The sequence below is a fragment of the Rana temporaria genome, chromosome 1 (assembly GCF_905171775.1).
Source record: "Rana temporaria chromosome 1, aRanTem1.1, whole genome shotgun sequence".
Taxonomy (NCBI): Eukaryota; Metazoa; Chordata; class Amphibia; order Anura; family Ranidae; genus Rana; species Rana temporaria.
The window spans coordinates 429,551,820-429,569,386 of NC_053489.1; the positions used below are offsets into that span (position 1 = coordinate 429,551,820).

Below are 17,567 nucleotides of genomic sequence, written 5' to 3' on the forward strand. Positions count from 1 at the left end.
GCAGATGGAAGCTGCAGGTGTGAGTTGCTGAATTATATTGCATTGCTGCCTGTCCCTTGCTGGGCTCAGATTGCTGCCTGTGACCCCAAACGTATTCCCCCTGTAAAGAACCCATTGGCCAATGGTCCCAAAACCACTTTGAACACCACGTGTTCTGTTCCATCCACACGTTTACAAATTGTCAGTGCGTCATTTTGACAACTTGTTCCAGGCCAGTTAACTAGACTAACTTCTGATGTCTATGATTGGTGTACTTGTACCAAATCAATGACACACGGCAGTGGAGCAGGAGGGCAAGCTTGACAGCCAAGCAACTAGCCTTTTCAGAGTGTTCCACGATGACAACTGCCATGTTTCTCTCATGGCTGTTTTTAATATAGGGACAGTTGGAGCCATCACAACATTTGTAATGGGTTCATGGTTTTAGGCTAAACTATCAACTGGCTTGAGTGTTCAGGGATTTTACAGGCAATATCTCCCTGCCAGGATACAACCAAAGAACTAATGCCATGCAAACTGCTTGCTGACAACAGCCATTATTTTGCTTTTCTTTCCCTGTTTAACACTTGACCGCTGTGAAAAGATCTAGACAACCAAGCTCTTAACATACACTGGCCTCCTTGAGCAGCCAAATGTTTAGCCTTGGTACTAGAATACATTTATATTCCAGCATCAAACGTGTGTGTGTGTGTGTGTGTGTGTGTGTGTACTACATGCAGTTTGTCTCCAAAGGCATATAGAGCAATGGTGCTACACCACTGCCACTCACAATGAAGCTACACATGTCTCCTGTGATATTTTCCATTATTTGAATTGATGGCAAAAAGTTAGGGCTGTTGACTAACATTATACATTGTGATTTTCAGGTGCATACCTAAAAGGAAGTAAACCCATTATTCCTTCACCTCTGGTTACCACACCATCCACAACCAGACGTTTGGGAGATCCAAGATTTCATTTCAGCACAATTGCAGATGAAATTGATGAGCCAGAAAGCGACCTGACCCCAGAAGAACTTGAAAGGGAGTCCAGGCCTTGCACCAGAGAGACATGCAGCATGAAAGGAGAATGTGTTTTTGAAAAGGATGTTATTAAATGTCAATGTGATTATGGATATAGCGGAAATATTTGTGAGGTTGGCGTACAGCCACTTGCTGCTCCTATAACTCTTGGCACTATTGCAGTATTTCTTGTGTTTGGAATAGCTGCAGGAGTCTTTGTATTTGTGTCCAGAAGAAAAGCTTTACACAGGTTAGTTTTTAACATTAGTGATGCAGTCCTTTTTTAAAAAAAAAAAGTTGATTTAGTAATGTATGTATAACATTCTTGCCACCTATCTAGACTGATTTTCTGAAAATATGGGACGGTTTTGGTGCCATCGGGTTTTGTACTGCAATGCTGTATTTGGTTTTACATTTTACTGTAATGTATATTGCATGCCAGGAAACTTGAGATTTTAGGATTGTGCCATTGGTGTTTTTGGCCTTATGCACGCTGGTGTTTTTGTAGCTGCTTCTTGTGGCATCAGGGTTTTTTTCCTGTCTACTCCCCTGCATCCAAAAGTGGCAGTTTTGGCAGAAAAGCTGGACACAGCTAAACGCGTCAACGCTAGGCTTTTTTATTACTTGAGACAGGCAGTTACTTTAGGATAGCTGGACAGTGCTGTAGAAGGTCCTTAAAAGCATATGCCAGTCATTCTGATGGATTTTGTACACGGAGGAACAGGATGGGTACTGCCAGAGCCCTAGAAAATTACCTTCAGCAGGCCACTGGTGTGAATGTCTCTGACCAATCAAACTGACATCATGAGGGGGGCCTGATGGTTTGTCTAGTGGGCCCTGTGCTCACTGCCGTGGAGCTTGATTGGCATTTGCCATTGAACACCAGAATTGGCAGGTCCGCTACTGGTGTGCCCTATGCATTTCACAGGTGAGAGCAGGTTCACCCCGAGCATGTGTCACATGTGAAAGGGTCTGAAGAAGCCGTGATTTTTTTTTTTTTTTTGCCTATAACTTTAACATGACCAGTTTGGTGGGTCAGTGATGGTCTGGGGAGGCATATCCATGGAGGCACACAGACCTATACAGGCTAGACAGTGGCACCCTGACTGCCATTAGGTATCGGGTTTAAATCCTTGGACTCTACACTGGTGCAGTGGGTCCTGGGTTCCTCCTTGTGCATGACAATGCACAGCCTTATGTGGTGAGATTATGCAGTCAGTTCCTGAAGACATTTAAAACCATTAAATAGCCCCTACGCTTGCCTGACCTAAACCCAATAGAACACCTCTAAGGTATTATGTTTCGGTCCATCCAACGCCACCAGGTTGCACCTCAGTCTTGAGAAGCTGTGATGCCCTGGTCCAGATCTGGGAGAAAATACTTCAGGACACCATCCTCTCTCTTAAGGAGCATGCCCCAACGTTGCCAGGCATACAAGCACGTGGGGGGGCCATACAAGCTACTGAGTAGCATTTTGAGCTGCCATGAAATTTCAGCAACATGGACTAGCCTGCTGCATAATTTTTTCACTTTGATTTTGAGTGTCTTTAAATTCCGCCCTCTGTAGGTTGATTTTCATTTCCATCAAATTATGTGGCATCTTGTCATCCTGGCATGGAATGCATGAAGGTAAACTTTCAGCCTATAGAACCACTTAAACTCAACTGAGAACTGGTACTAGGACGGTTTAGGGTTAACTGAATTCAAATGTAATAGCAAAGGTTACAATAAGAGGGTTCATGCATAAATCTACGTAGAGGGGTAGGTTCAGGCACAGTTCGCTAAACAGTATGCCAATGCAGGGGTCGAACCAGAGTCTAATCTCGGGAGGGGCACTGCCAAAAAAGTGTGTGTGTGTGGGTGGTGTGTGGACTCTCGACTCCCCCCGCCCGCTGACTCCCTGATTGGCCAGCCGTCCGCTCACTCGCCAACTGAGCCGGCAAAAAACAAAATTCAACATTTTATCAAAGTGCAGCTGCCTTGAAACATGTTCCAATAGTGCCCTTACATGATTCTTGGTGTGAAATCTATTAAAAGCTGATTTTGGCCTTTTTTCAGAAACTAGTAAAACGTTATAGTTGCATAGTTGGTCAGGTTGAAAAGTCCATCCAGTTCGACCGTATCCTTGTAAATGCAAAAGTTGGTGAAAAGTAGACTGGTGTGTTTCTAGTAGATGTGTTTTCTATTACATTACTTGATTTATGAACTTCTCTAAATATCCTGACTTGACAGAACCTCCAGTTCCGCTTCTTCAAGAACTCTGACTCGGCAGTCTGATAAAGACTTGTATCCCCTGGAAGCTAGAACAATGGAATCCACTTTCCTTAACGAAGCTTTTGATGCTGAAGGCAATGCTATTGAACAGGCAAGTCACAGAAAATTAATTGAAAGATCTGCCACAATCTTCTCCTCAAATAGATGCGTGCACTGAATGGTTTGTAACATATCACTACATTTTTTGTTGAGTAAGGCAGCTTATAGATGGGTTACAGGAAAGAAATTTGCACAATTCCCCCATCAACGGTGACAGGGGAATTCCTGCTGCCTAGCAATTGGCTTCTCCTGGTGCGGGGGCAGCCATCATTATCTGGAAGATGGTGATTCTCACTAGCGGCCTTAGCAGAAATTTGCGATATTCAGAAGACAATCCAGCAGGCAGGTTGTACCCAAGTTGATCGCTCAACTTTGTACATTCAGCCTGCCAATTAATGGTTTGAATCTCGGCTGTTTCTACTAAACCAGCCAAGATTCAAACTGCATAAGGTCAGCCTTAGTGCTGTAATCCCTAGTTAAAGCTCTTAATTACTGCATAGACAGATTTATTTTCCTACAGCTTGTATTGATTTCACTATTGGGCATTTATGCACTCCAGCCAAAGCTTCTATATTTGTATGGTCTTTATTTAAAAACTTTAGCTTTGAGAGGTTTTTGAAATATAGCATACTATGAAATGCTGCATTTCATAAAACCGGTTGCAAACCTACTATAGTGGTAATGTATTGGTCTCTAACCAACTCCCGGCCGTCATGACATCCTTGACTTTTGCACAGGTACATCTGAATGATGGGTGCAGCTACAGGCATGGTGTGCAGCTACATGCATCATTCAGATATCCGCTTTTTCAGCCGGCGATTCCCTACACTCCAAGAATGATCATAGCGTCTGTTCCACCACTTGATGGTTCTTGTGTCGACGAGAGGGGACGCTCCCCACCACTCCGGTGCTTCTACCAACTCACCGCTGCTGTCGGTGTGTCAGACAGGATTCGTCAGCTCCGGATGTTTACCATAGAGATTTCTGGTGGACCAGTTGGTCGCCAGAGTCTTTGATCGCTCAGAGGCTGGGCGCGATGTTGTGTCACGCCCGGCCTCTGCATTCAAACAAATGGCTTCACCTTGGCTGGGAAGCCTAGTGTGTGTGTGTGTGTGTGTGTGTGTGTATTTTATTTTTTTAACCACTTCCATACCGGGCACTTATGCACCTTCTGCCCAAGCCAATTTTCAGCTTTCAGCACTGTCGCAATTTGAATGACAATTGCGCGGTCATGCTACACTGTACCCAAATGAAATTTTTATCATTTTGTTCCCACAAATAGAGCTTTCTTTTGGTGGTATTTGATCACCTCTGCGATTTTTTTTTTTTTTTTTTTTTTTTTGCGCAACAACTAAATGAATTTTTTGAAAAAAAAAATTTTTTTTATTTTTTCTGTTAACTGACACCCCGCATCACAGATCGCCATGCTGCGTGCCGGCATGTAATCCTGCAGGACGTCAATAGACGTCCAGTCAGGATTACAGAACCACTTCCCGGACGTCAATTGACTATTGAACGGGCGGGAAGTGGTTAAAGGCTTCCCAGCCTCACTGTTAAGAGGACCGATCATGCAATTTTCCTATTACAAGGGATGTTTACATTTCTTGTAATTAGAATAAAAGTGATCAAAACAGGTTTTTCTTCCCCCCCCCCCCCCTTTTTTTTTATTTTTATATAAAATTAACAATTACATTTTTGAAGTGCCTGTGTGCTTGCATGCAGAAGAGAACGCATACGCAAGTCCCGCCCACATATGAAAAATGTGTTCAAGCGAGGGCAATAATTCTAGCCCTAGACCTCTTCTGTAACTCAAAACATGTAACAAGTAAAAAAATGTAAAGTGTTGCCTATGGTGGTAGGTACACAAGCGTGTGCAATTTTGAAGCATGACATGTTGGATATCTATTTACTCGGCATAACTTCATCTTTCACATTATGCAAAAAAATTTAGCTAACTTTGTGTGTGTGTGTGTGTGTGTTTTTAAAGCGTTCGGAAAATTGCCGCCATGGTATTCTCTAGGGTCTCTGCTAAAAACATGTTTGGGGGTTCTATGTAATTTTCTTGCAAAAAAGATTTTTACATGTAGGAGAGAAATGTCAGAATTGGCCTGGGTGTCAAGTGGTTAAAGCAGAGTTCGACTCTAAAGTGGAACTTCCGCTCATCTGATTCCCCCCCCCCCCCCGGTGCCGCAATTGGCACATTTTCGGGGGGGGGCTTTCAGAAGCCTCAGCCGCGGATATTTGAAGTCATGGCTGGGGCTCCCTCCTCCTCCCACCCAGCCGCTGGGCCAGTAGAGGGTAGCGGGCCTTGTGCATGCACAGTAGGGTTCCAAAAGGCTATACTGCGGAGTTCCCTTACCCGCAATGGCGGGTGCTGACAGCGCTGGACTCCAGGGCAGGTGTCCTATGAAAAGCCAGCAGGTGCAGTATGTGTAGCTGCTGGCTTTTAAATTTAGATGGGTGTTTTGCAATCTGTTTCGGGGTGTCGTTATAACAACCTTGACACCCGCGGCAGATCGCATGTACACCATGTGATTGCAATGCGGTGCGGGAGCCGCACAGGATTCCCCATTTCCTGTATCGCATAAGTGTGAACCAGGACTTAAACTTGTTGTAAATGGACCCACCCCCTCATTTGACATGACGCTGGTTTCAATGCTGACCTGCCTCAGGAAATAAAGTATTTGGAGATTAGTATTCGGAGAAACACTCTTAAAGCAGCCCATGACAGTGATTTAGAAAGAAGTGTCAGGGAGGACTAGTGAGCGGGATGTGATGGGTTTAGAAAGGATTTGTATTTGCTTTTAGAACTGGAGAGATTTTTCTAGAGGACTATTGTTGGGGCCCTTTTTTAAAGGAAGTGTTGGTGCACGTAAAACTTTTTTAGTAAACCAGCATGCAGTATAGGTATGGTATACTTGATGTCCTGCCTCCTGTAGCTTGGACCCTGCTAGCAGTGTGTCCTCTCGCCAGTCCCTGTAATGCAAGTCTCCACTGTAGATTGTTGATTAAGGCACTCTTTAAATAAAGATCTAAGGTTTGTGTGCACAAATGCATTTATGAGCTATACTAAAAAACGCAAACCATGGATAATTGTTAGTCATGTGAAATTTGGTGGCATTTTCGTAGCATGGGTTGTCGGCAACCAAGGCAAGTAATTTGCGGCCCTAACCCACAGACATTTAGTGCTCCCCGAGTCCCTTCCACTCATACAGTATTGAACCCCCTTATGGTACATTTTAGGATGTACCACTTTTTGTTCTCCTTTCTTTCCCTTTTACCTCTCTATCCTAATTTTTTTGTTTTTCCCCATCCCTCTCTAGCGGTTATTTTGTCTCGCCCCTTTGTCCCTTCCCCTCCCTTTTTTTTTTTTTCCCCACTCTCCCTTTTCATGTATGTATTTTTACTTCTTGGTTGGCGGAGAGTTGGGATCGGTGGCAGTGCTGGGTGGAGTTCTGATCAGCCAACTTGGGTGCTCTTGATTAAGGACATCTGCTGATCTGAGAACTGTAGTAGGGACTTTTAAATGGCAACTATAATCACAGGTAGTGTTACTCACTGTGTCTGACTTTGTGGTGTCCCATAGCAGTGACGCCTATGCTGAAATCAGGAGATGGGGTCTCCTCCAGCCCCTCCCACTTAACATTCCTCACCAGTCAGCTGACCTCTAGTCTTTGCCCCCCAGCCATGCCGTGAACTGAATGGGCGGCTGCAAAGTGGCTGAGTGGGCTCCAGGGACAGCCTTGCTGGGAAGCTGCGAAAAGACTGGGAGAGCGGTGCAGGCTTCAGGAACAGCCCAGAATTTGGTGACCGCTGGCAAATCGTCATTCGACCCCCACCTTTAGAGGCTTATATGCTTTTTTTTTTTAGACGTGTCACATTTGTGTGTGTTTATTTATATATATATATATATATATATATATATATATATATATATATATATATAATTTTTGCTCTATATATCTAATGCAAAAAGATTAATATAAAGTATTTTATATTAATGGGGGCGCTCAGAAAATTAAATTGCAAAACTAAATAATTGGTGATATAAACACCAGCCTGATCACACCATCTGAATTGCTAACAATAGTGTGTGAACCTAGGAAAAACATTTTTAGTAGAAAAATTAAAATTGGTTTTAATACAGTGCACATAAAATATAAACCATGGGTAATTAGTGTGAAACCAATATGAACACCTCTGTGTAAACCCAATTGTTATATTGGCACTAAACCCAACTGAATGGGACTAGATCCATAAAGTGATGCTGCTTGAAATCCAAATAAGCCAGAAAACAGTCCTGATAAAGTCCTCAAAGCAAATTAGTGCATGAACTCAATAGTAGTGACAATCTTGGTGATTTTCTTAAATGTTCGTTGAGGGAACCAATCCAAAACTTAAAGTGATTTGCTACCTTCACCACAGTAACTAACAAAACTCGACACCCAAAAGTGCTCAAGGTAAGGATGGCAGCTTACCAGAACACATTGACCCTTTTAATTAAAAAAGAGGTCTAATGTGCCTGTGGTTAAATTGGATGATGGCAGATATAGGATAATTGATGTAGACAGGATCAGAACTTCTCATCCACTGGCAGGCTCAAACCCGCATATGTGAAATAACGAGATGGACCAAACATAGTGTAATCCCATTTAATAAACAAAGTTTAAAATACAAGTAACATGCCAAATGGCCATTTTACATTTGTATGTGCCTTGGACCTGGCACTGAGGCTGGATAGCAGTAAGTAAAGCTGAGTACACAAGTCCCGTTATGGAGATGCCTGGTGTGCGTTTCACCTGTGGCGGCGGTGAGCCAGGGGGACCGGAGTTGAAATAAACACGTGACCTAGTTGCGCCTATATATCTAATATTTCACCAGAAAGCGATCTATTTTAAAGATTAAGGCTCAGTTCACACTGAATGCCGATGTGGCTCCCAGCAGGGGCCCTGTGCGTCCTGGTTCACCGTTTTGGTCTGAATTCAGCCCAAAATTCAAGCTGAAATCGAACCTGAGACTCACAGGGCGCCTGTGCAAATTTGCACTGGAGCCGCATCGGAGATATGTCAACCAGCTCCATAGAGAGCCGGTCACATTCTCCTGCTATTGCGAATTGGATGTGGGCAACTAGCAATGTGAACCCAGCCTTGTGTTTTTTTTTTTTTTCAGCTCACTTAAAGGGGTTGTAAAGGTACCAAAAAAATTCCCTAAATGGCTTCCTTTACCTTAGTGCAGTCCTCCTTCACTTACCTCATCCTTCCATTTTGCTTTTAAATGTCCTTATTTCTTCTGAGAAATCCTCACTTCCTGTTCTTCTGTCTGTAACTAAACACAGTAATGCAAGGCTTTCTCCCTGGTGCGGAGAAAGCCTCTTGAGGGGGGAGGGGGCGAGTAGGAGGGTCAGGACGCCCACCAACACACAGCTCCTTTCTCTATCTGCAAAGTAGAGCGAGTCCTGACCCTCCCTCTTGCCCCCCTCAAGAGGCTTTCTCCACACCAGGGAGAAAGTGTCGCATTACTGTGTATAGTTAGACAGAAGAACAGGAAGTGAGGATTTCTCAGAAGAAATAAGGACATTTAAAGGCAAAATCGAGGGATGAGGTAAGTGAAGGACTATTTAGGGGATTTGTTTTACCTTTACAACCCCTTTAAGCATATCACTTGCAGATAAAAAATTTAACTTTTTTTTACTAATCTATCTTTTCTTTCTTTTTCTTTTTTTTTTTTTCTTTTTTAGGAATGAAGGGGGTTCAGGTAAGCATTTCCCCCTTTAACATGGATGGCCATAAATATAAGCAATCGTAATGGTTTACTGGTTTTTATGTGTGTATTTTATAAACTGTTGCAAAATGTCTTGCCTGGCTGTTGCTGGCTGCTAAGCAACCACTAATCAGCCTGTCGTATTGCACTTTAGTTGCGGTTTCGCTTCCTATCGGGACTATTGGTTCAGCAGTCAAATGGCCAACTAAAGTAGCTTGGATGATAATGCTGCTGCAAATTGCAAGGCTTGGTGTCAGACTGCAAAAGGAAGTTACTGCTAGGATCTGCAGTAAGAAACTTGCAGGTTTGCAAAGCGATTTTTCTTACTGTAATGTAAATGAAGAAAAAAATCCAGAGGTCTCGTGTATGGTAAAGATCTGAAGACTTACTATTAGCAAGCACACAGCATTGCCATAGGTAATGCTCTTTAGCAGAGATCTTCGAACTATGGCCCTCCAGTTGTTCAGGAACTACAATTCCCATTATGCCTAGTCATGTCTGTGAATTTCAGTTTTACAATGCCTCATGGGACGTGTAGTTCCGCAACAGCTGGATGGTCGTAGTTTGAGGACCCTTGCTCTTTAGTATACTGAGTTCATAGCATAATGGCCGCTATAAAGTTTGCTTTAGCATAGTTTATTTTTCACCAAATTTTTATATGTTTTTTTTTCTGCTTTTTGCCCCAAATTGAGAGCAATGGTGTGGACGATGGAACCTGACCCCTGCTTGACACTTAAAAGCCACAAATATTCTAGGTAACCATCAGTGGCGGTGCGTCCATAGTGGGCGTCGGAGCGCCGCCCCCTCTCGCTTCCGCACCGCCACTGATACAATACATAGATCCATGCATTGCATGAATCTACGTATTGCCGCTGCCGCCGACTATTCAGATGGCCGGCCCCCTGGTGAGCGCCAGCCATCTGAATAATGGCAGCTGGTTGGCTGTGGAAGTGCCTATCGGCGGCTCTGAAAGGCTTTCCGAGTACAGCCCTCAGGCTGTAATCTGCTTCCAAATACTTCCCCGTGTGTCCCTTGGATAAGACTGACAGGCGTCTCAGCCAATCAGGTTCACCGATTCTGGATACCAGTAACCTGATTGGCTGAAGTGTCATCGAGGGCAGGAGAAGACATCAAGGGACCGTGGAAGGAGGATGGCTGACCCCAGAAAGGCAAATGCCGGGCGGGGAGCATTTTACAGGGCACAGTGGCGACAATTGGCACAGTGGCTGCAATTGTTTTCCGTTTGTTTGGCACCCGCCGCCATTGGTAACCATGCAAGGTTGAGCTTCCATCAACTGCAATTTCCACTGTCACTATGAGGCATTGGCGTGCACTATTGATGGAAATATAACAATGGCGTATAGCTCCCCAATTGTGCAGATTTGCAAATGCTTTCCTAATAGGTTCAGTGCCTGAGTGCGGTGGAACCATCGGGTAAATGAACACTGATCACTACTGGACACACTATCTCCCCAATGACGGCCGCTGCACTGGCATGCACATCCCCACTTATTCTACCACACATTTTAATGCACACCACAAACTGCTGAGCTATATATGCTCTTCCACTAGATTTATTTTTTTATTTGGATGGTATGATTTGCTATATGGGGGGACACATTCAAATATTTTGTCTGTTACGATTGTCGCTTACAGCATGGTGGTATTGTTTAGCTTTTTTTTTTAAAGGAGTGGTCAGCAAGGGCAGCCTAGAGATTTCAACACAGGGTAACTTACAAATTTCAGATCCAGATGGCAACATGCCAAAGATCAAAGCCAGGTGTTTATAGACAGAATTCCACTGTAAAAGTTTTTGATCTTGTAATAGAGGCAGGATTTCGACTTTTAATATTCAATTTTTTTTCTTTTTACAGGTTGGTTGATCTCAAATGTCGTGCACTGCAGTATTAACTGATATTTATGCTAATAAAAGTGAATGTGTTCTACAACTGAAGTGTTTTGTCCATCTATTTACATGACCTTTATTCACCAGTTATCTGTGTTCAACACCGTAAAGTTCACAAGGAAAATGTTGGTCTTTGAGGATATGCTTTACCTTGGCTTAAAAATGTTTAACAATACATGAATCTTTAAGAACTGTCCCCCTCATAAGTGCTTGGGTTTTCCATCTATACTAATTTACTTTGGTGCTGCCGTAAAATATGATGCCAAGCATGATTTGAATACCACAAGGGATGAAAGGTTAATCTTTTAATAAAAATTGTCTGCCACCATTAAATGCATGAGACTGAAGTCGGCTAGACTTTCTGCAACTTAAAAGTGTTAAGACAGGCCTTGGTGGTGCTAAAAGGCTTGAAAAACTATTCGGCATTGTTTAGGCCAAAACCATTTTTCTGTCCCCTGGCAAGTGGTCTGTTTTGTGTCCCCACTGGTAACGGTCGCCAGGACAAAGCGGGTGAATCTACAATTTCTAAAATTTTTACAGTTGCCATCAGAGCAAGAGATGAGAAGAAATCTTCTAATAGGACACCTGTTGTGGTAACAACTGTCTGAAAGGGGCTTTGTAGACATTCTCTCCCTGTTGTATCTCAGTGACCGGAAATAAAGAAGTCTCCCAACAGGACACGGCCAAAGTAAACTTGAAAGAATTTGAATCCATCCCTGCTCTATTCAAAACATTTTTGGTGTTTATCTTTAATGCTGGTTGTCCAAACTTTAATCCTGACTTAAACCAAGAATAGATCATAAAGCAAATGGAAGTACAGCTTCTAACTCTTTAGTCTGCCTTTTCATACATTAAATATAGTGTTTTAAAAAGCAGTTTTAAAGATTACAGCAGCATACATGCAATTATTTAGGCTTTAATGTACCAAGTGGTAACTTATGTTCCCATAAGTTTCGGGCTCATTGCTGAAAATCGTTAAAGTGAACAGTAATGATTCATATTAACCCAATGGTTGTAATTTGGTCCATAATGAGAGATTTTCATTGTTGCATGTGTGGGTTTGAAGATGCAAAGGCATTGTTAACATTTTAGACAAAAAAAGAAATTTTTGGTTTTACAGCACAAAACACCAGACTAAAAATGGCATTGAATTTTGAAGTACACATACAAGATGTTCAGAAAAGATGCTAGAAATGTGCTGTATATGATAGAAAATGTGTTTTTATCTGCTAAATGCAAAGACAGAAGGAAGCTGACTCACTTCCTAGTCTTCAAATTCAGAAAGACTTGTAAAAAAGTTATGCTTTGCATGCAAATAGTCTTGCATGTAGAGGAGAAACATGGTATGTATTAGGGTAGTTTGTAGCAGGTGAGTGCTTCAGCTGCAAGGAGATCCATGTAAGTTAAATAGACAATCCCCTTTTTTATTTTTTATTCCCCAGAGGGAATGCTGCATTGCCTTTGTGCCCTTTTAAATAGTGATCCACCTTCTCTGTTCTGGAGGGTTTACCAAATAAGTCATTGCACTTTTGCAGTATGAGCAGTGGCGGCTGGTGAAGTTTTAGGATGGGGGGTGCCAGACCCCGCCCTTCCTTTTTGACCCCTCCCACTTGGTGGAAATGGGCGTGGCTTCATCAAAATAGTGGGCGTAGCTCTAAGGTGGTGTGGTTAGCATCTGAGATGAACGAGGGTTGGAGGGAGAGAGGGACAGCAGGCCCAGATTCTACACAACAATAGAAATGTGTATTCTAGAAAGTTTAACAATCAGCAGATAAAGATACTTCAATCATCATGGCACGGCATGGTTGTTATGGTGTCAGGATGATTGAAGCGCATTATTTCTATTATTGCATTGTAATATAAAATGAAACCATTCAACTCACCATAATGCAGAATCAGTGGGAGCCCAGAGCGTGTCGCCTGCCACCAGATGCCATCAGGTGTCCCCAGTGGAGTCCCTCCTTGCTTCACGTGTCCCCAGCGGAGTCCCTCCTTACATGCAGCCCTGTGTCGCATCAAATGCGGCCTCTGCCCCTATCGATAGCGGCCTCTGCCCCTATCGATAGCGGCCTCTGCCCCTATCGATAGCGGCCTCTGCCCCTATCGATAGCGGCCTCTGCCCCTATCGATAGCGGCCTCTGCCCCTATCGATAGCGGCCTCTGCCCCTATCGATAGCGGCCTCTGCCCCTATCGATAGCGGCCTCTGCCCCTATCGATAGCGGCCTCTGCCCCTATCGATAGCGGCCTCTGCCCCTATCGATAGCGGCCTCTGCCCCATTTCCCCCGATTTTTTTTTTTTTTTTTTTTTTTTTAAAGATAAGGGGGGTGCCACCGAAATTCCCCCCAAAAATGTAATTTTTTTTTAAAAAGATGTTAATTGGGGGGGGGGGGGGATATTGCCACCGAAACACCCCCTGAAAATTACATTATTTTTAAATCTGACAAACAAAATTCGCCCTGAAAATTACATTATTTTTCATGATAAGCGGGGGGGATTGCGGGTGCCGCTGAAATTCCCCCTAAAAATGACATTCTTCAGTTGATATGTGGGGGGGGCCGGGGGGGGATGCCGCCGACGACCTCACACCTTAGAGATGACAACAGAGGGGCAGCAGCAGCACTTGGCATTTTGGTGGAGCCATGGCTGTGGAGGAGTCTGCTCCTCATACTTCCTGTCCTCTCTCGGGCACGTGAGAGAGAGACAACAGGAAGTGACAACATGGCCTTAGATGTCAATCTGCCCGGCCGTAGTAATAGATACTATGAGCGCCGGGCAGACACAGTGGCGGTTGGTAAGCGCCACAAGGCAGTACTAAAGCCCGCAAATGAAGCACCAAGTCTGCAATCTTGTGATTGCATGGACGTGGCGCTTCCCATAATGCACGTGGCCGGTGCCACATAGTGCATTTGGTAAAGGATTTTTTGAAATTTAAAACTTTTTTTTTTTGACTACGGGGGGGCGGCGCCCGGGCGCCCCCTATGTACGGGCCGCCACTGGAGGTCATATAGGGTGACCTGCCTTTTGCAGAGGGCACAGCAGCTATAATTTAAATGGCAAAGTGACCACACTGCATTGCATGACCGATAACTTGGGGGATAAAACTGATTTTATAGGAAAAAATTATTAAAGTACAGCGCAATCTGTTTCTCAGATCTAGAACAATAATAGATTGTGTTGTAATCAAGTGTGTATTGCACAATGTGATAATAACACATGGCCCAACAAGGTGTTATTGAGACTGCACGAATTCTTTAATTTATAACTTCTTGCTGGGTTAGTCTATCTTTATCATATTGTGCAATATACACACATGACTTATTACAACATGCTATATGATCTATTGTTATAATTAATAATCTGTGAAATACTGATCGGCACTTTTTTTATTTCATTTGATGTGGGAACACAGTGTGCAGCAGCAATTAGAGTAGTAGATTTATAGTATCTCGCTTAGGTGTGGTAGCACGATGAATTGGTTAATGAGTAAAATGATATAACATTTTATGTTCTCACCCTTGTGGCAATCCTTCTGACCTGGCAAGAATTCTCATTTTGTTTTTGCCTGTTGTAACCACTTCTCCAGAAGTTATCCACTGGAGTTTGTAGCATAATGTCTGTTACTAGCCCAGATTTCTCTGCATGCAAAGTCTAGATTAGCTGAGATTATCCACGATGCCTCATGCTTTGAGGGACAAACACTGGTGGGGGTCATTGTGGGCTCCATTCACCCAGGTGTTTGCACACAACATAAACCATAAGTGCAGAGCTAAAAGCATAAATAAAATGCATGCAGTGTAAATTGAACAAAAGTGCACAAATATGATTTGAGCACATGGAGATGAACACTAAGGCCCGGATTCACAAAGCACTTGCGCTGACGTATCTCGAGATACGCCGCATAAGTGCAAATATGCGCCATCGTATCTATGCGCCGTGCCCAAAAAACTAAGATGCGCCTAAAAACAGGCTTCATTCCAGACTTAACTTGCCGGCGTAGAGTGGGCGCATATTTACGCTGGACGCATGTGGCGCTCCCATTGATTTTCTATTCAAATATGCAAATGAGGGAGATACGCCGATTCACGATCATACTTGCGCCCGACGCAGGCTACAACTGGTGCGCGTAAGTTGTATGTACGGCGTAAAGTTAAGCCCCATAAAGGAGGTGTAACTCAGCAGCATCCATGCCAAGGGCTGCACCAGGGAACACAAGCCTGCGTATTTAACGTAGTTTACGTTGGACGCGAATATGACTAGGTGTAGATTAGGTTCACGCCGTAGGCAGTGATCCGGCGTATCTTAGGCAGTTGTTCCAACGTATTTGTGAGCATGCGCACTGGGATGCGTCCACGGGACGGCGCATGTGCAGTTGGCGATGCGTATCTGGCGCTCGGCCCATCATTTGCATGGGGTCACGCCTCATTAGCATGGCTAACACCCACTTCCGCTTACGCCTGAGAAACCCAGCACAGATTTGGGAGGAAGTGCTTTGTGAATTCAGTGCTTGCCTCTCTGCGCTGCGTCGGCGTAGCGTAAAGGAGATATGCTACGGCGGCATAAACATGCGCCAGTGTCTGTGAATCCGGGCCTAAGTGCATATTAAGTAGAAAAAAGAGCGTGTCCAAAATTGAAGAAAGACAGTTAGGGATTGCAGTCTTCCAATTTGTGGGGAAAAGAGGGAGGGGGGTAGTAGAAAGGGGTAGAGTTTCCAAAATCCACCAACTTTCTCCAGCCACAAAACTACATAACACCTCGGTGCACAAAGAAGCCTTACTGGAATGTGTGACCCTCAATACAGAGTGGTCAATCGGCGCTTGACCACTGGCCAATTTTACTCTGGCATCAATATATAACATTGTTTGACATGTGGTTCAAAAGACTCTAAGCACACATGCTCAATATGGAAATGCTTTTGTTTCATCGCTTCAAAGTGGTGGTCTTGCGTGTGTGTTTGTTTTTTTTTGTTTTTTCCCCTCCATCTTTACACACTTCTACAAATTCCAGTGACAAGAATCTGGGTTCCTGCAGCTGGAATTGATGTGTGTATTGTGCAGGCACAGTTATTGATGACTGTTTTTTTTTCTCTCAGCCAGTAATTGACTGACTGGATTCAATATCCTTGGTTTTCCAGGCATTGGACTAGAACAGTGATGGTTAACCATGGTACCCCAGATGTTTTGTAACTAAATTTTTCATGATGCTCATGCACGCTGCAGTGTAGTTGACCATCATGGGAAATGTAGTTCCAAAACATCTGGGGTGCCAATGTTTGCCAGCACTGGTCTAGAGAATCCTGCGATGGTCGTTGGGAAAACTTGGTGCGTCGCCTGTACCCGTAAGCATAAAATCTTGGGCTCCTTAAAAACATAAGTAGAATCTGAATTTCCTCAGAGGAAAGCCTACATTACCAGGTGATAAACCCTGCATAGAAGACTTGGGTAGATTTGTAAACCAGTGCGTGTTGCGTTTGCACAAGGCACATTATTAAATATACAACAATATCAGACTGACTCTTTATCAGTTGTAGCAATGGCAGTAAGTGGCCTCTTTCCTAGGCCCTCAGATAATTGAATCCTGTAGACTTAGGTTGTAGAAAAGCTGCCAGGAACTCCAAACAACTTTTTCCCACAGCAATCGGCTAGTTAGGCTGAGAGAACCAAATTGCAGAGAAACGCTTTTATCGCCAGATTGAAAGTCTTTCATGAACATTGCCTTAAATCCTTTTATTGGCCACGATTATTGTGGCAGCATTTCCCTCAACTGCTTTCAAGCCATTTTTTAGCTGTACAATTTGTAGTGACCTACATTGCTCAATAGGTAGAGGAAGTAATGACTGAAACTGGCTGACTAATGCCATTTACAGTTCTTTGCATGTACCAAAGCTGCAATTTATCTGCTCTATGGTTTTATTAACACCTTTGGGTGTCCAAAAAAGTTAGTTTTGCTTAATGTTGATGAACCATATCTTATCATTCAGCAGGAGCGTGGTCCTCTATGAATGTTTCAGAGTTTTGTCTTTAATAAAGTGGGTTTAAAGATTTGCCCCATCAGAATGAATTTGATCCATTATGTACAACGCTTCTCTTTCAAAATGTAGCTACAATCGCAGATTTCAGTAGAAAACTTTCCACCTGGTGGAAATACATCTGACCTGCCACAAATATGCACATACTGTAAAATAATACAATCTGCAAAAATCTAAATTGATACTTTCTACAGGCCATGTCTCCAGAAGCAATTTTGGGATATCAAGCAGGCCCTTTCCAGCAAAAAATCAAAATGTCTCCTGTCCTAACCTATTCATTTTATTTTTTTTGCAAAATGACCAGCAAATGTAGCCATGTACTAGCCTGGTCTTCTGGGTCATTCTTTGCTTCTGATCATGCACATGTAGCACTACCCCCGGGGGAGCTGCTGGTTTGTTTTGGGTGGCACATTTACCTTGTGGCTCTTCCGAATTCCTAGGGGTGAATGGTGCATATAGCAATAGTAAAGGAATGTCCGCAACACTCCTGTATCACTCGAACCTCTTTAGGATAAAGTCTCTGCCACGGACCCTCCTGAAATGGACGTCAGGGAGACCTC

General features: G+C 43.5%; 1 protein-coding gene across 2 annotated transcripts in view; it reads left to right on the top strand.

The window, feature by feature from the left end:
* The window catches only part of LOC120915141 (low-density lipoprotein receptor-related protein 1-like), a 103,958-nt gene extending 92,935 nt beyond the window's left edge, over window positions 1-11,023 (top strand). For both annotated transcript variants that reach the window (XM_040325410.1, XM_040325417.1), the window contains exons 32-35: window positions 867-1,251; window positions 3,234-3,366; window positions 9,052-9,068; window positions 10,949-11,023. In XM_040325410.1, coding sequence (XP_040181344.1) covers window positions 867-1,251; window positions 3,234-3,366; window positions 9,052-9,057 — 524 coding nt within the window. In that variant the 3' untranslated portion in view covers window positions 9,058-9,068; window positions 10,949-11,023. The remainder of the gene's footprint in view (window positions 1-866; window positions 1,252-3,233; window positions 3,367-9,051; window positions 9,069-10,948) is intronic.
* The last annotated feature ends 6,544 nt before the right edge of the window (window positions 11,024-17,567 follow it).